Raw genomic sequence first — 23,876 nt, 5'->3', positions numbered from 1 at the left:
CAAACAGCCACACAACTGACTGAACCACCCACGTGCCCCCAACATCTCATTTCTGCATGCTCCAGCCTCTGACACCCACCGCTCCACTCTGTTTTGATGCATTCAACTTTTTTTTTTAAGATTCCATATATGGGACACTTGGGGGGCTCAGTCCATGAAGCCTCTACCTCTGGCTCAGGTCATGATCCCAGGGTCCTGGGATCGAGCCCCTCATTGGGCTCCCTGCTCGGCGGGGAGCCTGTGTCTCCCTCTCCCTCTGTCACTCCCCCTGCTTGTGCTCTTTCTCTGTCAAATAAATAAATACTTTTAGAAAATAAACACTGTCTCTGAGGGATGTCCCGCAGTATTTGTATTCCTCTAACTTACGCACAAGATGCTCTAGCTTTGTCGTGGTGCCCCAAGTGCCAGATTTTCCTTTGATTTTTTTATGGCTGAATAATCTCGCATTGCATATGGAATACATACATTCTGTGGGATTTGTGCTCTATGTACCACATTACATATATGCGTACATTGTTTCATATATAATATGTGTTTTATGGATGTTATTTTATATATGTGTGTCCCATTCTCTTGGTCCACTTGTCAGTCCGTGGACACTCAGGCTGCTTGCGCGTCGGGGCCACGGTGAGCGATGCCGCCATGGGGAACGTTGTCTGTGCGTGCAGATGGCTGGGAGAGAGTGGTTTCACTGACTTCAGGGCACTTCGGTTTCTGGGTTTTATGCCTGTCACCCACGGCCCTGAGTCAGGTTTCTGAATAGAAAAGCCACCTATAGCTGAGACGACGAGGCTCAGAGGGAGAGAGTCGTCTTACTGGAATGGCGAGACCAAGAGATGGCACACGTCGAGCTTCGACACCTGTTCCCCAGCCAGCCCTGCGCCCGTCAGTCAGATGCCACGCGGTCTGAGCTTGGCACGATTTGGGGCTGCGTGGACACGCGTGGGGACGGCCAGCGTGAGGCTGGATGTGCGTGCCGTGAGTGAGCACCCGGGGGCGGGGGGGGTCAGAGGAGTGTGCTTAAGTGCAGGGATGTGGTGAGAACTGATAACACATCCTCTCCTTAGCTATTCAACAGAAGTTTTTTAAAGTTTTATTTATTTGTGTTTCAGAGAGAGAGAGAGCACAAGCAGGGGGAGCAGTAGGCAGAGGGGGAAGCAGGCTCCCCACTGAGCAGAGAGCCCGATGCAGGCCTTGATCCCAGGACCCTGAGATCATGACCTGAGCTGAAGGCAGATGCTCAGCTGACTGAGCCCCCCAGGCGCCCCTCAACAGCTGTGTCTGAGCCACTTCTGTGTGTGTGTCAGACCCTGACGTACGTCCTGGAGAACGTAACTGTATGAGGTAGATGTTCGCCACTCGGGCTTCATGTTAGGTGCCGGGAGAGAATCGTGGGCAAGGCAGACGTTCTTGCAGAAAATGCTGAGGGACTCTGAAAAACAACCAGAGGGTTTTGAAGGGGTGGGGGGGGGGGTGGGAGATTGAGGAACCAGGTGGTGGGTAATAGGGAGGGCACGTACTGCATGGAGCACTGGGTGTGGTGCAAAAACAATGAACACTGTTACGCTGAAAATAAACAAAAACAAAAAAAAAGAAAATGCTGAGGGAGCATCTGATGGGAGCGAGGCGGGATGCCAGGTGTCGAGCTGCCGTTCCAGAAAAGTCTCATCTCCTTCTTCTCCCTTTTTATTTAAATGCAGTTAGCCAACACATAGTACATTGTTAGCTTTTAATGCAGTGGTCTACGGCTCATTTGTTGAGTGTAACACCCAGTGCTCATCACAACACGTGCCCTCCTCAGCCCCCCATCACCTGCTTGCCCCTCCCCCACTCACCTCCCTCTCCGCAGCCCTCACGTTGTTTCCTGGAGGCCGAAGTCTCTCATGGCTTGTCTCCCTCTCTGATTTCTTCCCACTCAGTTTCCCCTCCCTTCCTCTGCAGTCCTCTGCTCTATTCCTTATGTCCCACATACAAGTGAAACCCTATGATCATTGTCTTTCTCTGCCTGACTCAATTCACTCAGCATAATCCCCTCTAGTCCCGTCCATGTCATGCAGACGGTGGGTGTCCATCCTTCCTGATGGCTGAGGATACTCCATAGTGTATATGGACCACATCTTCCTTATCCATTCGTCTGCTGAAGGGCATCTTGGCTCTTTCCACAGTTTGGCACCTGTAGCCATTGCTGCTATGAACACTTGGGTACAGATGGCCCTTCTTTTTACTACATCTGTATCTTTGGGGCAAATACCCAGTAGTGCAATTGCAGGGTCATAGGGAAGCTCTGTTTTTAATTTCTTAAGGGATCTCCACACTGTTTTCCAAAGTGGCTGCGCCAACTTGCATTCCCATCAATGGTGTAAGGGGGTTCCCCTTTCTCTACATCCTCACTTCTGCGGAAGGCATCCTTCTGTTCCCCCAAGGAAGCACGATGTCAGGGAACAGGCCTGATTTTCCTGTTCATCCCCAGATCCCAGCTCAGTGCATACTACAGTGGCCGGTGTGGGGAATTCTCTCAGGCTAAAGAATCAATGTGGGAGCCGTGCCTCAAGGGAGCTTGAAATGCCGGGACAACATATTTAAGCTTCATGTTGTATGTAACAGGAGCATAAAAACAGCTGCATGATGTGGGTTAATCTGGATTCATGTAACGAACACGGATGCCTGTGGACTCACTATGTGACTGCCCCAGTGCCCAGACGTCTATGTACTATGTCATTTGTTCTTCACAAAAACCCTGTGTGAGAGAGAGGTTATCACACTATATAATGGAGAATAAATTGAGCTGGGCATTAAATGGAAAGGTGTCTACTCTCATGATGCTCACAGTCTATGGAAGGAAATAGATTATTGAAGAAAAAGTAAAGTCAATTTAATTCCAAACTATGTATAGTGAAGGAGGTGGCTGGTTATATTATTTCTGGCCCTTCAGGTAGGGGATCTTGAACGGTGATATCTGAGTGGAGACCTGCCTGATGAGAAAGGTCCAACTATAGCCACAGCTGGGGGGGAACTAATTGTGCAAGTGCAAAGGTCCTGGGGTGAGAGGGAGGTCTTTGAAGCTGGACTTAGAGAGTGAGAAGATCAGAAGAAGATGGGGATGGAGAGGTAGCCAAGAACCAATCCTCACAGACCCTGGAAAAGAAAACCAGTGATACAAACATTCAGGGAACAGCATCTCAAAGGGCGGGGATGGCAAGTGCAAAGGCCCTGAGGCAGGACCAGGCATTGTGGATGCAGCTCCATGGAGAAGAGGTCAGAAGGTGGGAGGGCCAGGCCAGTCAGGGCCTCGTGGGCCTCCTGAGGCCCTGGATCTCCTCCCAGGCTCATGGAGGGCATTCAAGGAGGACCTGTGTGTGGCCCGCGCTGATTTGCCTTTGGACAGATGCCTCCCCTGCTCTGTGCAGCGCACTTTGGGGAGACAGAGCCCGCGTAGGCCCAGCTCTGCCCTTCACGGCCTCTCCTTACCTCTTCTCCTCCCAGAGCTGCTGCGCCCACCCAGGTCCATGCCAACCACCGGGGCTCCCCAGGACACCCCCGAAGCCCCACCCTGCGCCAACCGGAGCTGTGCGCCCCACGACCTGGTCCTGCTGGGCTTCGCGCACGTGCCGGCGCTGCGGCCGCTGCTCGCGGCGCTCTTCCTGGCCATGTTCCTGTTCACGCTGCTGGGCAACGCGCTTATCGTGCTGCTGAGCGCCCTGGACCCCGCCCTGCGTGCGCCCATGTACTTCTTCCTGCGCCACCTGGCCCTGCTGGAGATCTGCTTCTCGCTGGACATCGTGCCCCGGCTGCTGGTGACCCTGCTGCGGCCCGGGCGGGGCGTGTCCCCCGCAGGCTGCGCCCTGCAGCTGCTCCTGGTGCTGTCGTGCGTCACGTCCGAGTGCTTCCTCCTGACCGCCATGGCCTGGGACCGCCACGTGGCCATCTGCAGGCCCCTGCACTACGGTGCCCTGGTGAGCCCCCGGCTCTGCCGCCTGCTGGCTGCCACGTGCTGGCTGGCTGGAGTCCCCGTGTCGCTGGTCTTCACCGTCTGGCTGTTCAGCTTCCCCTTCTGTGGGCCCCATGGCATCCGCCACTTCTTCTGTGACATAGCCCCCCTGCTCAGCCTGGTGTGTGGGGACACCAGCGTCTTCGAGGCCAATGTGTTGGCGGCCACGGTGCTGGTCATCATGGTTCCCTTCTGTCTGATAGCCACGTCCTACGGCAAGATCCTGGCCACCGTGCTCCACATGCCATCTGCCACTGGGCGCCGCAAGGCCCTGTCCACGTGCGCCTCCCACCTCATGGTGGTGGTTCTGTTCTACGGCACCACGGGGGTCATCCACCTGCGTCCCAAGGCCAGCTACTCCCCCGAGAGCAAGCAGGTGGTGTCCCTGTCCTACACCCTGGTGACCCCCATGCTCAACCCCCTCATCTACAGCCTGCGGAACAAGGAGGTGAAGGCCGCCCTGGGGCGCGTGTGTTGCCGTCGCCAGGAATCTGGACCCCGTGAATGACCTCTTCAGAAATTGTTGATGGAGGTTTGACAAGGGTATGTATGCAAATATGTGGTACAGTACTCTGACTTTTTTCTGGGAAACTGTATCTTTTTCCTCTTGCAGTCATGGTGGTGCTGGTTCTTAGAAAGGCTCCTGACAGAGAATTCAGTCCCTGATTACAATTATTTGGTAGTGGCGGACAAATGAGCCTAATTTGGGTCAACTAGGGTGTATTAGGTAGGAAGTGCCCCAAGAATGCTAGTATGTAGTGTGTGAAAGCATATCATTTAGTCCCGTGAATCTTCGATCAACTAAGGGTTAGCTAATCTAGGTTGAGGTCTTCTGGGTGGTTCTTCTGATCTGGGGTAGGCTTGATCATGCAAATGCGTGTTGACTGTCATACACTTGGTTTAGTTAGTTTGGGCCACACGTTTCCCATCCTTCTCCTGGGTCCAGAGTTCTGGCATGATTTTTCTCATTACAGTCACTGAGTGAGAAGGCCCAGTTTTTTAACTGATTTTCAAAGCTTTGGCCATGCCACACCTAAGAAGATGGCATTAACCAATGCAAGTCACATGGCCATATCCATAGTCACCGGGTAAGAAAATACACTCTGTCTCTTTGTGGGAGGAACCATGAGGTTATATGACAAACGATACTGAAAAAGGGAGGAGTGGGCCTTTAGAACTTCCTTTAGAGAGCCAGACACTGAGATTTCTGTTCCAACTTCTCTTTGTTCATAGCTGTGAAGGATGTAAGCTTGTAGATGCCATCAACTATCTGGTCTTTAACAGGGGAGTTCCTGCTTGATAATGGCATTATTGCAAAGAAAATCAGAACCAGTAGTGGTAGATGGGGGGAAAGATGTAGTTCTTATGATTTTGTTGAGTTCAGCCATGCTTGAAGACTGTTCTGCCCTTGGAGATTCCTACTAGATGAGCCAGTAAATTTGTCTTTTACTTAAGCCATTTGGTTTGGTGTTCTGTCCCTCTCAGTGCCCTGATTTACTCATCTCTCCTCTAATAATTAACCTGGTATGTGAGTGACATCATTTCTTCTCCCAAGCTCAGTAAGAATATTTTTTTGAATATAGGTAAGTGTATCAGAGAAGAGGTTGCTTCCCTTTAATTTATGGTCTACGTTTGAAGGCACCTGGTTTTCCTAGAAGACAAATCTGGATGTGAATTGTCACTCTTTATTTTCTAGGTTGTACAATCTAGGACTTGACTTCTTTGAGCCTCAGTCTTCTCATCTGTGAAGTGGGAATAGTAACCATACTTACCACACTGGATTGTTACTATTCAACAAGGGGATATGTGGAAGCACCCGCATGGTGCTTGGAACACAGTTGGTGCTCAGTGATCCTCATTCATTATTCCCATAGCTGTCCACATAGATTAGAAGCCCAAAGCTCTATCTTCAGGAGGAAACATCCTATAATATTCCCAGGAGGCTGGATTTGGCACTGGGGGACTTGGAGTTCAAGTATGGAATGAAATCCTTCAATATAGGTTGTTAGACAAGTCTCTCTGAGGCTCAGTCTCACCCTGACTAAATGGGAAAGGGTTTGAGGAAGAACACCTGCCCTTCCTCCACCCAGGATTATGGTGGCGATCAATGACACAACCGGTCTAAAAGCACAACTACTGCACGAGGCTGAATGAGTTCCTGTTCTTTGTTATCAGACCAGTTCTGCCAATGTTTCCACATTGGCAACAAATGTGTATCGAACACCAACTATGTGTCAGGCACCTCTTGAGGCTCTTGGGACACTGTGACGAACAGGACAGCATTGTCTGGGCCCTCATGATCTTTCAGGAATGTGCAGAATTTTCCTAAGATGTGGTTCAGAAATGCCTGGGGCGATCATTAAGCACGGAGATGTCTCACCCAATGTGGGCCCCACCCCGATCTACCAAATCAGAAACTTCGAGAGCACATCCCAGAAATATGTATTCATGAAAAGTGCCCTGGGCGATTGCAATGTAGAGCTGTGGATATGATAGCCTAGCAGATCCCTCCTAAAAGGGAGAGGATAAGGAAGGCCACACATCAATCCCGAAGCAAACACTAAAGGGAAAGTGGTCTACAATCTAACCAAACTCTCTTTCCTACCTTGAAACTCCGAGGTCTTCACCACTGAAATCCACTCAACCTACTTCTGTGGAGAGTTATGACCAAGAACCTCAGTTCTACTATCACGTAGAATATGGAAGTGGTCACTGGGCCATCAACCCCATGCGCAGTACAGCTGAGAAGGGGAGGAGGTAAAAGGCTGGGCCTCCTGGTATGCGATAAACCACCAATTTAGTCAGCCATAGGGCATCTCTCATGACATCTGTTGATTCTCCTGTTGTGCACTCATTCACCCTTCTTCCCATAACCGTAGTTGGACTTGTCTTTGGGAAGCTATATGTACCCTATTCCTTACAGTCTTTTGTCTTTGACAGTTTGATGGAAGTCTTTCCCTCTGCCCTCACCACATATAGGGTGTTGGCTTGGTGTCCCCAAACTAAGTCACTCCCACACTTTCTCCCTGGAATTGGGTCACTGAGCGAAGCAAGGACTGAATATGGAACCAACTCTTCTCTGTGGTTGGCCTGGTACTTCTTATCTAGTTTGCCAAAACTGTCCTGGTCCGTGATCCTGGCAAAATATGGCCCTTCAACAATCCCACAGTCTCCAACCACTTCCTTGACTTAAGTGACCCAAAGTTAGCTTCTCTTTTTAGTAACCAAAGGACTTAAAATGATACAGCCTTGGCCCCAGTTTCCCTGCCTGACACTGCAATTATGTGTTCGGCCTGGCCCCAGCTGTTGCCAAGGTCACTTTACAATGCTCTTCTCAAGATGTCCTTGGGTTTTTTGTCCTTCTCACCATTTTTTTGGGCTCTTCTTGGAAACATGACCCAATGGGTACTGGATTTAAGAACCTCACGGCCTCATAAACCCTGAGTTTTAAGTCCTAGTCTCTAATTCAGACCTTCCGACAACCAAAGAACCCAACAAAACCTTGGGACATTTAGTTCCAGGCCACCATTCTCCCAGATCCCTCCTCTTTCCTCCTGTCTCCTCTATCCCTGAATGGATCATGAGAAAGCCTTCTGAAGTCAAACCTCTATTTTATGAGACCCAGAACTTTCTAGGAAGTGAGAAGCAGACCTCTAGTTTTACCCTACCCATGCGCCATCATCAAACATCCCCAAAGTATGCACTGTGAGTCAAAACCTGTGCTTGCCTCTGTGGATACAGAAAGAAAAGACAAATTTCTTCTTCTGAAATAAATCTTTGTAGTTGAGGACACAGAAAAAATTTTTTTAAAAGTTGTAATTCAGTGTGAGGGGTGTTGTAGTAGCACACTGGGTCATTATTTTGAACATTGAGATGGAGATGAGCTAGTATGTATTGAGTATCTACTAAGTATCAATTACCACACTGAACATGGGACACATACTTGCTAATATAATTTTCCAAGATGTCTTGGTTTCATACCTGTCTCATGGCAATATTATGGCATCTAGGTGCGGAGTATATTTGCACTGAGCTCAGAGACTTACATGCATTAAATACTTTTATCCCCTCAATGACCCTGGCAGGCAGGAAGGGTTATCTTATTTTATAGGGAGGTTCAGAGACAGAATAAGTCATGAAGGTTCTGCAGCTGTTGAGATTTGGGTCAAGAGCTGAATGTCATGTATCAGGCTCCAACTCTGCAGAATATTCCTAATAACACGGAGGACATGGAAAGATGGAGAGGAGAAGGGAGTTGGAGGAAATTGGAGGGGGAGACGAACCATGAGAGACTGTGGACTCTGAGAAACAAACTGAGGGTTTTGGAGGGGAGAGGGGTGGGAGGCTGGATGAACCTGGTGGTGGGTATTAAGGAGGGCACGGATTGCATGGAGCACTGGGTGTGGTGCAAAAACAATGAATTCTGGAACACTGAAAAGAAATTTTAAAAATAAATTAATTCATTAAAAAAACAAAGCAAAACAAAACAAAAAAAGAATATTCCTACAACCTCATTTGGAGCGTGAATGTTTAACCAACACTGACCAATTGCCTACCATGGTCGCAGAAGTAATCACATCACCATGCTATTTTATCAGAGAAGGGAACTAATTCTGTGAGGCTAGAGAAAAGAGAGGGTTCATAAATATTTTTTGGAGACTGAAGTTTCCTGTGAAGTGTAAAGGGTTGAATTGGATTTCATTGGGAGGAAAGGCAATGTCTTAGCAGAAAGAATAGTTTGGAAGGTTCCTCAGGAGTCAATGTACTTTAGACCTCCAGATGTTTGTGTGAGCAAGGATAAAGGTGTGGAAAGAGTCACACAAATGTCTTGAGGTTGGATATAGAGGTTATAGTGATTCCAATTGTGGAAAAATGTATGTAACACCAAATTTGCCCTTGTTAACCATCTTTAGGTGAACAGTTCTCTGGCAGTAAATACAATCACAGTGTTGTGTAACCATCGCTGCCATCCATCTCCAGAAGGCTTCGTCTGGAAGAATGGGCGCTCAGTACCCATTAAACACTAATTCCCCTTTCCTCTCTCCTCCAGCTACCATTCTACACTCTTTTTCTAGGAATTTGACTACTCTAGGCACCTCATATAAATGACACCACACAACATCTTTTTGTGACCAGTTTATTTCACTTAGCATAATGTCTTCAAGGTTCACTGTGCAGTAGCGTGCATCAGAATTTCCGTCCTTGTTATGGAGAGCTAAATTTCATTCTATGTATATGCCGCAGTTTGGTTGTCATTGCCTCCATCCACGTACACTTGGGTGACTCCCATCTTTTGTCTGTTGTGAATGACACTGATGTGAACACGGAGGTGCGATACCCACACCTGCCACCACTTTCAATGGGCAGCACTGTCTTAGCCTCCAGTCTCTCCTGGCAAATCCTCTCCTGGCAAATCCCGTCCTCAGATGCATTTGCTCTTCTCAGAACAAGTTATGAACACGTGTTTCCATAACCAAACTTATCAACCAAAGGCAAGAACGATTTTACCACTCATCCCTATACCTCAAGACGCAAACACAAGACCAGGCATTCGGGAGCAAGTCAGTCAATGCATGATGGCTCCTTCTCCCCTTGAGGCTCCACAGAGTATCAGTAAAAGTGTTTTTCACACCAACTCTTCTCCAAATCTGCAGAGACCATGGAAGGTCTCTAAGGTCCAGAGCTCCAATTTAAGCCAGCCTCCCTGCCTCCTTCTTACTGTGAGGAGAGTCAACTCGGCAACTTAGAGCATCCAGAACCACGAAGAGAAACGAGGGTGGGAGAAGTGGGTGCCTCATTCAGAACCAGGAACAGCTTCTTCCAACATGGACTGAACTACTCTTCAGTATCTCCTCTGGACAGGAGCTGAGTGCATCTGAGCATCTTCTAGGAGCGGCATCAGCCAGAACAGATCTGAAGCTGTTGTCCTTCAACCGTCACAGGAGGAGACCAGATGTTCGTCTTGGGGGGTGAGGACAAGGAACAACAGAGAGAGACAGTCTTTTATAGAATATCCAAAGCATCCCAGGTACTGACTCTGAATACTTTGGAAATATTAATGATCTAACCCTCCCTTAGTACTTATCCACATATTGTATGTTAATTTATAGGCAGGATTAAATGGATTGAGTGACTTTCCCAGAGTTCCACTGCTTGAACGTTCTCGAACACTTGGAGGCTAAAACCAGTTTGGTTCGTGCCCATGTGGCTGTCATTTTGGCGCACTGCTTCTTTGCACAAAGCTCCTTGCTTAATAAATAATGATCGCTAAAGACTTCACCAGCCAAGGGTCTGTCTTCTGAGTTTCATTTAGAACAACAGAAGCGAAACCCACTTCTGTATAAATCTGAGCTCAGGATTTAACCACTACACTATGTCACCCCTGTCCTGAAAGTGGGGACACTGTACAGTTCAGAGGAGAGGTGGTTATCTATTCTTTTGAATAACATACGACTGAAGTTAAGTAGAGTGCTTGAGATGGCAGATAAAAAAACCGTGGCCCAGACTGCTCTGGGGACCACACCGCCACAGCTCCCTTGAACCTAGCACAGCTCTTAGTGAAGAAGTCATGAATGACAATGAGTTTTGGGATGGAATAGTGTCTGAATATCTAGTTTTGGGATTCGGGATGCTGCTGTGGCCTCCAGGGCTGCTCTCACTGGTCTTGCTGCACATTATCCAGGGGTCTCTTGGTTCATCTGAAGTCCTAGATTAGGAAAGGCAACTCAGGAAAGGATTGGCGGAGGAGTATTGAGTGGGTACGGATGAGAAGATAATGACGATCAGAGCCAGAACCAAAAAGATGAGGAGCGAGAAATCTCAGTTGGGGGGAAGGACTGAGGTGGACGGGAAATGGAAGGTGAGTGGACTCCTGTCCAGGAAGTGCTTACTGGGGTGCAAGCTCCACTTGACAGCTGTGAAGTGGGTGGTGGTCACAGCTCTGAGCCACGGCTGCCCCATCTGTGTTTGTGCAGTAACATACATAACACCTGTATGTCCTGGGCATTGAATTAGCTTGTGCTCCTTGTGCCTTTGCAAAGAACCTTAGGATCTACAAATCTGTCCTCTCGGAAGACTCTGGCGTTCTGCAGCTAGGAGAAAACTTAGAGCAACAAATTCTTTCATGCAGGAAGTTCTCCCAGGTTCCTGCTAACATAGCTTGAGAGGATGACTCTCAGGACACCTCTCTTCCCTAACATTGCTGTGCAGAGGAGACATCTTATGAAAGCTTGGCAGATGCTGACCTCTATCACAAGTTCATCCTCAATTATTTTTGCTTGTATAGCCTTGAATACCAACCTCACGGCCCCCTCTAATTGGAAATGGATTTTTTTTTTTTAAGATTTATTTATTTGACAGATAGAGATGACAAGTAGGCAGAGAGGCAGGCAGAGAGAGAGAGAAGAGGAAGCAGGCTCCCAGCCAAGCAGAGAGCCCGATGCGGGGCTCGATCCCAGGACCCTGGGATCATGACCTGAGCTGAAGGCATAGGCTTTAACCCGCTGAGCCACCCAGGCGCCCCGGGAATGGTTTTTTTTAATTGTTTTGTGTGTTTCATTGACTCTTTCTCCTAGGAAATCAGTGGCCACAGATTGGACTATATGTGTCTTCTTCACCCATGTACTCCCAACACCTAGCATACAAAGGGAAGTTTAATGAGTGCCATCAAGTGAAGTCTGTGAATGACAGCGTAGAGTCAGAAGGATTCTCTAGTTGGGTCACTTGTCACTTCTTTACTCCCCATGTCCCAAGTGAAGACTTTACAGGCTTGATAGTGAAGATGAAATGTAATGGAGTTGGCACAGCATAGACGTCTGGCCCAGCTGTGTGTCTTTCTTTGTGTTGTTGCGTCTGGCTGTATGGTCTCGGGCAAGTGAATTTATCTGTTTGGGCTCCACATCTGTGTTATGGCATAAAACCAATGAATATAAGTAGGTTTTATGGCAAAGTTACTAATGCATCTGAGGGCCTCAATGAGTTATGGAAGTTTCCATTATGAGATCGTATGTTCCAGGGCATAGTAACAATTTTTTCAGTCAGCCTCAGCTTCTTGAAATGGATCAGGGGGAAATAATGCCCATGTGTATTTGTGATAACACACACATTGCTACAATAAATGATATTTCCAATGTCAGTCTTTTGGGGGATTCCTCCCTCTTCGCTCTTCTTGAACATCATCATTGGTGACCTACAGCCTAGTACGATTCTCAAAATAAATTTGCATTGAGAAGAGGACCACTTTCAAGCAAAAGGGCTGACCATCTTGCTCTACTCCAGATTTATAGACTACTTCCAAAGTCCTACACAGATTACACAAAGAAAGGAAAAATATAACCTACAATAATCACATTTTTGGAACAGAAATAATAACAATCCCAATTTCTTATTTGGTATACCAATTCCCATCCATTCCTTTTTTATTAAAACAAGCTCATGGGAAGCCAATGATTCTCTCCCAATTTTCAGGAGGTCTGATTGTATAAGGACACAGACTTAGTAAGGCCAGTCCGAGTAATGACTGTGATCTCATGCTCAGAGTTTGGCTCACAGATTCTACTCAGCACTTGTCTGTAACAGTCAGTTTCCAACAGAAGCTGGCTAACCCATTCCTAGGGTCTCCATGCACTGTGAACAATTTCCTAATTTTTTCTTAACTACTGTGTCTCTGAAGAAACCAGGATGTCAACAAACTTTGTCTCTCCTCAGATGGAGAGGTCTCTGGAGTCGGGCAACATGACCAGAGTCCAGGAGTTTATCTTGCTGGGCTTGTCCACCAGGGCAGACATAAGGGATGTCCTGTTTGCCGTCTTCCTGACCCTCTACGTGCTGACCCTCCTGGAGAACACGCTCATCATCTACCTCGTGTGCAGTCACAGCGAGCTCCGCAAGCCCATGTACTTCTTCCTGGGCAACCTCAGCTGCCTGGAGATATGCTACGTGTCAGTGACCGTGCCCAGCCTGCTCGTGGGGCTGAGGACTGGACCCTGCCATGTGCCCTTCACAACCTGCATGACCCAGCTCTTCTTCTTTATAGTCCTCATCTGCACGGAGTGCACCCTCCTGGCATCCATGGCCTATGACCGCTATGTGGCCATCTGCCGCCCACTCCACTACCCTCTGCTCATGAGGCCCCAGGTCTGCCTGGGCTTGGCCCTGTCCTCATGGCTTGGGGGGCTGCTGGTCTCGGTGGCCAAGACATCGTGCATCGCCAGCCTGTCCTATTGTGGTCCCAACATCCTCAACCAATTTTTCTGTGACGTCTCCCCTCTGCTCAACCTGTCCTGCACCCATGTGGCCCTGACCGAGCTGGTGGACTTCATCTCTGCCATCGTCATCTTCTGTGGGACACTGTTGGTAGCACTGGCTTCCTACTCCGCCATCGGGGTGGCCGTGCTCCGCATGCCGTCAGCCGCAGCCCGGCGCAAGGCCTTTTCCACGTGCGCCTCCCACCTGGTGGTGGTGGGCATCTTCTACTCGGCAGCCCTCTTCATCTACTGCCGTCCCAGCCGCATCAAATCCATGGACCTCAACAAGGTGCTGTCCGTCGTCTACACGGTGCTCACGCCCATGTGCAACCCCGTCATCTACTGTCTGCGGAACAGGGAGGTGCACGCGGCGCTTCGGAAAACTCTCCACTGGCCTTGATCCCAGTCTCGGGTCATGGAACCTCTTGTCTCCAGACTGAGGATTGGCCATGGCCGCGAAATTCCACACAGAATACTGGAAGGTGGAAGAAAAACAGAAGGACTATGTTTCCATCTAATAAATAAGGAGTTCACGTCGATGAAGAACAAAGTCTGAATTACCCATGAGAAAAGTGAACAATGTCTATGAGAAAGCAGTTCATCACAGATGAATGACAAGTGACTGGTAAACTCACATGACAAGATGGTCCACCTTATTAGTAAACCAAGAAATGCAAATTTAACCCCACAAGTAGAGCTAGGTAACAGATATGGAGATATTTATAGCAACTTTGTAAGGAAAAGAGAATGATAAACAACATAATTTCCATCCACGATGGATGGAATAAATATAACATTTGGAGATAAACACTTGGGCTATTAAATAAAAGGAAATAGAATTGTATCTTTAGCATGCTGATATGCTGATATATATATATAGAATAAAAAATTAAGACAGGGCTTTTTCTCAATTCCTTCCCCATTTCTCTGTTACTAGCAATTACTTATCTAGAGTCCCTTTTTAAAGATTCATTTATTTATTTATGAGGAAGTGCATGCACACATGGGCGGGGGAGGGGCAGAGGAAGAGAGAGAAAATCTCAAGCAGATTCCGTGCTGCTTAGCCAACTGAGCCACCCAGATGACCGACCTACCTGTATTCTTAATAGTGCCTTCTTAAAAAGGATTTTATTTATTTATTTGAGAGAGCAAGTGCATGAGCAGGGGCGAAGGACAGAGAGAGAGGGAGAAACAGACTCCCTGCTCAACAGGGAACTGAACACGGAGCCTAATCCCAGACCCCAGGACCACGACCTGAGCTGAAGGCAAATGCTCAACCAACTGAGCTGCCCAGGTGCCCCAATAGTCCCCTTTAATAAAGCTTTCAATTTTGGTGAAGTCTAAATGATCAATATTTAAATTTACAGTTACTACTCTTTATATCCTAACATAATCTGCCTATTTCCTGGTCACATGAAACCATTTCCTAGATGGTTTATAGTTTTAGCTTTCTAATTTGTGTATATGATGCCACTCAAAAAATGTGTGTGTGTGTGTGTGTGTGTGGTGGAAGTTGAGCTTTATTTTTTCCATACATAATCCAGTTTTACCAAAATGATTGTTGGGGGGCACCTGGGTGGCTCAGTGGGTTAAGCCACTGCCTTCGGCTCAGGTCATGATCTCAGGGTCCTGGGATCGAGTCCCGCATTGGGCTCTCTGCTCAGCGGGGAGCCTGCTTCCCTCTCTCTCTCTCTCTCTCTCTGCCTGCCTCTCTGCCTACTTGTGATCTCTCTCTGTCAAATAAATAAATAAAATCTTAAAAAAAAGTCTAAAAAAATGATTGTTGGAAAGACCCTCCCATTAAATTGCATTGGCAATTTTGTAAAAAATCAGATTAAGTATAAAATGTGGCTCTATTTCTTTTTAAAATATTTTATATGTTAACATATAGTATTAGTTTCAGGAATGGAATTTAATGATTCATCAGGTGCATATAACACCCAGTGGTCATCACATCACGTGCCCTCCTTCATGCCCATCCCCCAGTTACCCCATCTCCCCCCCCCCACCTCTCCTCCAGCAACCCTGTTTCCTAGAGCTAAGAGTCTCTTAGAGTTTCCCTGCCTCTTTATTTCATCTTATTTTATTTTCCTTCCCTTCCCCTCCGTTCATCTGTTTTGTTCCTTAAATTCCACATACAAGCTAAATCATATGATAATTGTCTTTTTCTGACAGACTTATTTTGCTTAGCCTAATACCCTCTACTTCCATCCATGTCATTGCAAGTGGCAACGTTTCACTCTTTTTGATGGCTGAGTAGTATTCCATTGTGTTTATAGACCACATCTTCTTTATTCATATTAGTGGACACCGGGGCTCTTTCCATAGTTTGGCTATTGTGGACATTGCTGCTGTAAACATTGGGGTGTATTTTTGTATTCTTTGGATAAATACCTAGTAGTGCATTTGGGGCTTTTTTTTGTATCCTTTGGATAAATACCTAGTAGTCCAATTGATAGGTCATAGGGTAGCTCTATTTTTAACTTTTTGAGGGACCTCCATGCTGTTTTCCAGAGTGGTTGCACCAGCTTGCATTCCCACCAACAGTGTAGGAGGGCTCCTCTTTCTCTGCATCCTCTCCAACATCTGTCATTTCCTGACTTGTTAATTTTAGCCATTCTGACTGGTGTGAGGTGGTATCTCATTGTGGTTTTGATTTTTATTTCCCTGATAATGTGGCTCTATTTCTAAACTCCGTATTTATTCCCTATCAATCTATTTGTTTATAATTTCACCACTAAGAGGTTGTCTTCATTACTGCAGTGTTATTGTAAGAATAATGTCAGGAATTTTAAGTTTTCCCACTATGTTCTTTTTCAAGATTGTTTTAGGGGGTGCCTGGGTGGCTCAGTGGGTTGGGCCTCTGCCTTCAGCTCCGGTCATGATCTCGGGTCCTAGGATCGAGCCCTGCCTTGGGCTCTCTGCTCAGCAGGGACCCTGCTTCCCTGTCTCTCTGCCTGCCTCTCTGCCTGCTTGTGATCTCTCTCTCTCTCTCTCTGTCAAGATTGTTTTGGTACTTCTAGGTTCTTTACATTACCATACAAATTTTAGACTCAGTAGTACATTTTTTAAATTTATTTGAGGGAGAGACAGTGAGAGCATGAGAGGGGAGAAAGTCAGAGGGAGCAGACTCCCCATGGAGCAGGGAGCCTGATGCGGGACTCGATCCCAGGGCTCTGGGATCATGACCCAAGCTGAAGGCAGTTGCCCAACAAGCTGAGCCACCCAGATGCCCATCAGCAGTACATTTTTATTTAAAAAATGCCTCCTTCGATTATAATGATGATTGGATTGAATCTAGACATCCTTTTGTGGGAGAACTGACATTTTTGACAACACTGAGTCTTTCAAATCATAAATATGGCCCACCTTTCTATTTATTTAGCACTTAAAATTTTTAAAAATTTTTATTGTGTTATGTAAGTCACCATAAAATACATCATTAGTTTTTGATGCTGTGTTCCAAGATTCATTGTTTATGCCCCACACCCAGTGCTCCATACAATCCGTGCTTTTTTATTTCTTAGATGCCACACAGGGGTGAAGTCATATGGTATTTGTCTTTCTCTGTCTGACTTCTTTCGCTTTGCTTTGTCCCCTCCAGGTCCATCTACGCTGCCATGATCTCATCTTTCCTAATGACTATGTAACATTCCAGTGTGTGTGCGTGCACATGCGTGCATGTACATGTAAACACCACACATGTCCATGTCCATTCATCCGTGGGGGCTCTGTGGTGGCTCCCATATTTAGCACTTTAGCTGTCCTGTCAGCAACGCTTCAGATTTCTTACTGTGGAGCTCACGTGTGTCTTTCCGTCAATTTATTTCCATGTATTTAATGTTTTCAATACTTTTGTGTACTTAATCGTTCTGTAAATTTTATTTTCCCATCGCCGCATCTAGCATTTAGAAAGAAAACTGGTTTGTGTGCATTTGTCCTGATCCTACAATCTTCCTAATCTCAGATACTAGCTCTAATGTGTGCTCCGTAGATTCCTTGGGATTTTCTATCAAAATTGACAAGTTGCCTACAAATAGTAATGCTTTTCCTTCTCTTTTCCAACTTCTATACCTGTTCCATCCCTCTTCCTGGACTGTGTGCAGTGTACACACCGAGCCCTGGGAGCTGCAACCTCATGGGAACCTACTCAGCACTCGTGCATCCGCAGCTCCCAGGGCTCTGTGTGTGAACTACACACGGTCCAAGAAGAGAGACGGACACGCGTGCAGACCCACGAGGGCTGAGTGGGTTCCCGTGGCGCTGCTTCTGGTCCTGTTGGACACAGCCGGGGCATAGCCTGGAGGTGTTGTGCTCTCCAGTCACCCTGTGTGCGGCTCATCAGAGTCTGGAGCAGGGGCACGCTGGTTTGTGTCTTGCCTGTGCCATGAGTCCGTGCAGCTTGCCAAGGGGTGCCCTCCCTCCTGCAGCTGCCCAGGGACCCAGGGTCTTTCCTTATAGCACCCGTTATCCTCCAGAGCCTTGGGGCTCCCACTTAAACTCTGATCTGTAGACAGGCAGGGAAAGACAGAGGGAGAGGCAATGAGAAGGAGGCATCACCCGAGGTCTGCAGGGCCAGCTCTGGCAGTTATAGGTGTCACTGCTGCCCACACGTCATTGGCCAGGAAGGAGTCACATGGTCATACCACCGTGCAAGGGACGCTGGGAGATGTAGTTTAGCGGCACGCTCCCGATTCTGCCCCATCACTACTAGACACACAAATGTGCACAGAAAGAATAGTGTCGTTTCTCATCCATGAGTTCTAAAACTGGAGACCATTTAAGAGAGTGAGTGTGACTAAAGGGGTATAAAACGTGCATTCTCAGATGTCTTTGATGGGAGTGTAAATCCATGCAGTATTTTCAGAGAGTAGTTTTAACGTGGATAAAGATGTTGAATGTACATTGACCAGCAGTCCGACTTCCTAATTGTGTATTACAGATCTATTTCTGCGTGTGGGCAGAATGAGCATGCCAGGAGATCTATGGAAGCAAGGTCTGCACTAGCAGAAACTGGACAGCTCTACAAATATCCCCTAATACAGGATTGGAACATACATTAGGGTCCATTACGGGCTATCCCTGTTCCAGACTTTCCTTCTTCCCTCCAGCATTCCCTCTGACCACACATCCCTCATGTTCCATGGTCAAGTATTCCAAAGTTTAAGCAACTGCCTTTAAGAAAATCTTCATCAGGGCGGGGGCCAGATATTAGCCTCCCCCAACCCCCAAATCAACAAACATCTCATTGCCAAGAATACAGAAATAAGAGTCTCTTCTCTGCAATCATTTTAGTGGTGCAAGAAAAAGCAAGGAAGGACTGATAATAAAGCCAATAAGAGCCATCTTAGTGTCAGGAGCTAAGCAGGTTTTAGACTTAAGGGAAAGACTTAACATAAATTGACTGTTGTGTGTCCATGACTGGGCTAGATCTGTATACATCTGTATTAATGTAACTTTAGATCCTCTCTGAGAAGGGCATGTGATCTCCATCTGACAGGTATCAGTAACACAATCAATGACTACCACTCCTGAGCTCCTAATATGTGCTAGGAACCATCATAGGTGCTCCATGGGCACTGACGAGCTTCATCTTCACGAGAACTCTTCCTGGGGGACCATCATCCTCCCTGTTTCATAGATGGGGACACGGAGACTCAGGGAGGTCCAAGTCACACAACCTCTGGATGATAGATCAGGAATTCAGATTCTCGTGCTCCAAGTTCTAGGACATCTCTCCAGCTGGAGATGGAGCCCAGGCATTCCATCAAATTCCTGGATACCTGCTGGGGACCAAGCCATGTTGACGTTAACACACTTCTCCCTCAGGGGGGAGGAAAGGGTTAATTCCTGGTGTCTGGCACAGGAATCGTGAATGAGAGCTTCTCTAAGCAGGTGAACATGAGCTTGAGAGGAGTTGGATTTCATTTGGAGGGGAAGGAAAAGGAGTCTGGACGGAAGGACCGACACGGGCATAGACCTTAAAATGCATCGTGTGGTGCTTGTGTGTCTAGGATAAAGCTATGCAAGTACTTGCACAAGTAGTTAAAGCATTTTAATCATCATTCCCTTAAAGGATGGGAGGAGCAGAGGACATAGTGGAGAGAACGTGGTCACACATTAGCTCAGAAGTATTTTGTGGTGTTTGTTGACTGCAGCATATGATAGACCAATGGTTTTACGGTTCCTGAAAGAATGCTGTGTTATTGCTATGGGCGCATTACTTTTAAATCTGTCTATGTCATCTGATCACACAAAAGGAGAAAAGAAAAAGGTAAAATTGAATTTGAGAGTTTGCTCTCCAGTTTTGTGTCGTTTTGTATTCCAGGAAAGGAGAGACCTGTTCAGTGGGCGTCCATAGCCTAGAGAGGAAAAGATGTGCTTCAGGCATAGAATGCCTAAGAGTACATGCTAACTCCGGCCGCTAAGATATCCAGCAGGCTGTGGGGAAAGGCTATTTCGACTTTCTCTGTGAGCTGGAAGAATGTTCTGTCTCTCCGTTCCTTGTCCTGTTTCAAGCAGAGTTGATCTTGTAACACTTCTGAGAGACTGAGCTCAGACCTCCCTCCTGCACTGCGGTTCCAAATCTCCAGGTTCCCATCTCTGAACACACACAGTTTGCTCATCTCTCGCTGTGATATGGGTACTTGTCAGTTTCGGGGTCGTTATCTCAGACTCCTGGGAGCAGCTTGAGAGCAGGAATTACGTCTCATTCAGCACTGCCATGCCAGCACCTGCACAAATCCTCACGTCTATTATGGGCTCCATCTGCATGAGAACGGACTTGGAGCCAACCTCAGCGGCGAGCCCCCTCCCAAGCCCCAGTACAATTCATGAAAAGTTTTCTCTTCCATCTTCTCTCTAAATCCACAGAGATCAGGACAGCCCCCTAAGGTCCATCTGTTGGATTTAAACTGTTCCTCCGCTTGCAGCTGGCTGGAAGGACAGAGATCTCCTGGCAGCTCAGAGAACACAGGGGTGCGGACATGGAGAGAGGCGGGTGAAACCATCGCTCAGGACCAGAGACAGTGTCTCCCAAACCTTTCTGATGTCCTTGAATTGACGGGCCAACTTTGCAAGTCACTGGTGTCTTCACTCAAGTTCAGGGGCAGAAGCTGAGTATTTTTGTTCCCCAGAGTCTCCCTTAGAAAAGAAAAGCAGGACCTGCATCATCCTAGCTGAGAGGTAAGAAAACACCATCACTTGATTTGGGAAAGAAAAAAAGAGAAGAGCAGAAAAGTTCTCCCTCCTGCCGGCCACCTGTGGGGTGCTTGGCACTGCTGGTCCCATGGAGACTCCCCAAGATGCAGAGCCCAGGATCGTGTAGACGGTCCCGACTGCAGATGAAGACACAAGGGGCAGAGAGTCAAAGCCCTTGTCTAAGGCAGGGACTGAGCCTGGGCTGGAACCAGTTTCAATCTGATCCCCAAGCCCTTCTCTTAACCCGAATGACAGGATATTTTATACTGAGGCTTCTAAAGGAAATGCATCAGGTTCATACTGGCTGTAAAGACCACACGGCGTGGCACACCTAGCTGGCGGGCCGTGGAGTGTATAGCTCCTGGTCTCGTGTGTGTGAGCTCGCTCCCCGTATTGGGTATAGAGATTACTTTAAAAAAATAAAATCTTAAAAAAATATCCCATGGCACAGAACATGAGAGGAAATATCAAAGGGAATCACATAGGATAAAGGTAAGTGTTCTTTGTTAGGTTTCTGTTTTAAGTGTGTGTGTGGGCGCATGCGTGTGCACACATCATCGCGATGGGTAACAGCGTGAATGTGTTTCTTAGCTGCGACAAGGGTAGAAGCTCATGAGAGCGACCACACTCCATTTTCCTGCGTGTGGATCTTGTGCACATAGAGCGCAGGGAAGAAATGAAAGCCGAGTTCACACAGTATCTTCATTCCCGATGGAAATATTGTTACCATCATGAGTGCAGTTAACTGGGGCTGAGAGAGATTAAGTATCTAGCTCATGGTTACACAGCGAGCAAGCTGCTGGTCGTAAACTTCTCTGCAGGGGTGAGAACCGGGTCAGCCTCAAGGACCTCTCAGGTCCTCAGTATTAGAGATCACAGTTTATCACTTGGGATGTGTGCAGTCTTTTTCCTTTTTTGCTAGTAAAACAGTGTTGCTGTGAATAGCACTTACTCTGGATATATGCTTGGACATGCAATTTCTGGGACATGGTCACACCTTACAACTTACTACGTGATGCCAAGTTGTCTTCTTTTTTTTTTTTTTTGTAAAGATTTTATTTATTTATTTGACAGACAGAGATCACAAGTAGGCAGAGAGGCAGGCAGAGAGACAGGAAGGGAACCAACTCCCTGCTGAGCAGAGAGGCCAATGTGGGGCTTGATCCCAGGGTCCTGGGATCATGACCTGAGCCGAAGGCAGAGTCTTAACCCACTGAGCCACCCAGGTGCCCCACCAAGTTGTCTTCTGAAGAGAGCATGCAAGTCAGATTCCCAGCAATTGTGTATGAGAGTTCTCATTATTAAATTTAATATTTTCCGACATCTATATTTGTTCTAATTCCATGGTTGTGAAGTGGCACCTAATTTTCATTTTAATTTCCATTCCTTGGCTCCTAGGAGATTAGCATATTTCCACATTTCGAGTGATGGAATTCTTTGGTGAGATACACTTGCAGGCCTTTTTCCCCATTTTTTTTTTCTTTCCTTTCTTTCTTTCTTTCTTTTTTTTTTCTTGGAGAGAGGGCCTGAGTGGGTGGTGTGATGTAGGAGCAGAGGAGAGAATCTTAAGCAGGCTCTATGCTCCCGGGGAGACTGATGTGGGATCAATCTCACAACCCTGAGATTAAAATCAGGAGTGAGACACCTGACAGACTGATCCACCAAGGTGCCCCTCCCTAGTTTTCTATGGAAGAGACTGTTTTGCACATTAATTGACCGATTTCTTTGTAGATCCTACATAGGGAACCCTTGTCACTCTTACCTATTGCAGGAATATTTTTCTAGTTTGTCACTTTCCATCTTTTTTGTAATGACCAGATTTCCTTTTGGTGATTAGATCCTTACATTTTAAAGCATCCAAGTGGGGGCACACCGGTGGCTCAGTGGGTTAAAGCCTCTGCCTTTGGCTCAGGTCATGATCCCAGAGTCCTGGGATCAAGCCCCGCATGGGGCTCTCTGCTCAGCAGGGGGCCTGCTTCCTCTTCTCTCTGCCTGCCTCTCTGCCTACTTGTGATCTCTGTCAAATAAACAAAAATCTTAAAAAAAATATAAAGCATTCAAGTGTTGAAATCTTTCCCTAGGCTCTTACGGTTTTCTATACCACCAAGGCCATACAAATATACTTTTATTTCGTTTTTTACAGTTTCAAAGATTTGCACTCTACCCTGATGTTGTCATTCACCTGAAATTGATTTACATCATGTGATGTGATGCATGGCTCCAATTTCTTTTTATTTTTCTACAGAAATAACTAATCACCCAAAACCATTTTTTTTAAGATTTTATTTATTTGGTATATAGAGAGAGATCACAAGTAGATAGAGAGGCAAGTAGAGAGAGAGGGGGAAGCAGGCTCCCTGCTGAGCAGAGAGCCCCATGTGGGGCTTGATCCCAGGACCCTGAGATCATGACCTGAGCCGAAGGCAGAGGCTTAACCCACTGAGCCACTCAGGCGCCCCCCAAAACCATTTTTTGAAGACCCATCTCCTTCCCGCTTATCTTCAGTAAAAGTTCTGTCCTGAGCCGGTGTGTATACAGGTGTGAGCATGTTTCAGGGCTCTGTCCCACCCGGTTACTCTGTGTCGAAGACTTCATTATTTTGCTGGGTGTTTGACCCAGACCCGATGCTGCAGACAGAGTACACGAGGGTGGGGATGAAGCTCCAGGAAGTGGACTTTGCCCAGTGCTTGGTGGGAGGAAAACCACTTTCTTCCCCTCTCATTTCTCTCTTCAGCCATACTGGCTCTTAGTGTCTCTGGCAATGCTAACCTCTCCCTGACTTAACAGCTTTTGCCCTTGCTTTTCCCTGTTCCGCCTCAAATGCTTTTCCATCAGCTCAGTATTCCGCTCGTTCCTCCAGACGTGGCAACAATCCTGTTTTGCTTTCTCTGTCGCATTTACCCGATAAGATTTATTTCTGCATTTGTCCTTTTGTTCGCTTCCTCTATTCCTCAGCACCAAGAATATAAACTTTTCAAGTTCACAACCGTTGGTTTTGTTCACTGTTTGATTTCAGGCACCTTGTGCATAATATATACTCAATAAAGAGTTGCTATTTCATGTATATGATCAATGATAAGTTAGAAATAAATCCAAAGAGCATGTTTTCTGCATGCCAGTCACCTAAAAATCACACTGGTTCCTCAGAATTAATGACAGAGGCAAAGGACCACGACTTCTACAGCTCTGTCCCTTTGGACAAGTTACTTACTACCTATGAGCCTCAGTACAGTTGTGTAGGAATGGGTAAAACCAGGCTCTTTTTTTTTTATTAAATTTATTTATTTTTTTTCAGCATAACAGTATTCATTGTTTTTGCACAACACCCAGTGCTCCATGCAATACGTGCCCTCCCTATTACCCACCACCTGTTCCCCAACCTCCCACCCCCGACCCTTCAAAACCCTCAGGTTGTTTTTCAGAGTCCAGAGTCTCTTATGGTT

The 23,876-nt window shown here is 46.9% G+C and overlaps 2 protein-coding genes across 2 annotated transcripts; both read left to right on the top strand.

The window, feature by feature from the left end:
- The first annotated feature begins 3,506 nt into the window (after nucleotides 1–3,506).
- LOC123930633 (olfactory receptor 10A7-like) lies at nucleotides 3,507–4,496 on the top strand. The gene has a single exon (XM_045986826.1). It carries the CDS (start codon nucleotides 3,507–3,509, stop codon nucleotides 4,494–4,496), a length of 990 nt encoding a protein of 329 aa, XP_045842782.1.
- Nucleotides 4,497–12,694: 8,198 nt separating this feature from the next.
- LOC123931002 (olfactory receptor 5-like) lies at nucleotides 12,695–13,633 on the top strand. The gene has a single exon (XM_045987604.1). The coding sequence runs from the start codon at nucleotides 12,695–12,697 to the stop codon at nucleotides 13,631–13,633; it is 939 nt and encodes a 312-aa protein (XP_045843560.1).
- Nucleotides 13,634–23,876: the final 10,243 nt, after the last annotated feature.

Source organism: Meles meles, chromosome 19 (genome assembly GCF_922984935.1).
Source record: "Meles meles chromosome 19, mMelMel3.1 paternal haplotype, whole genome shotgun sequence".
Classification (NCBI taxonomy): Eukaryota; Metazoa; Chordata; class Mammalia; order Carnivora; family Mustelidae; genus Meles; species Meles meles.
This window is presented reverse-complemented; position numbering and strand designations above follow the sequence as displayed.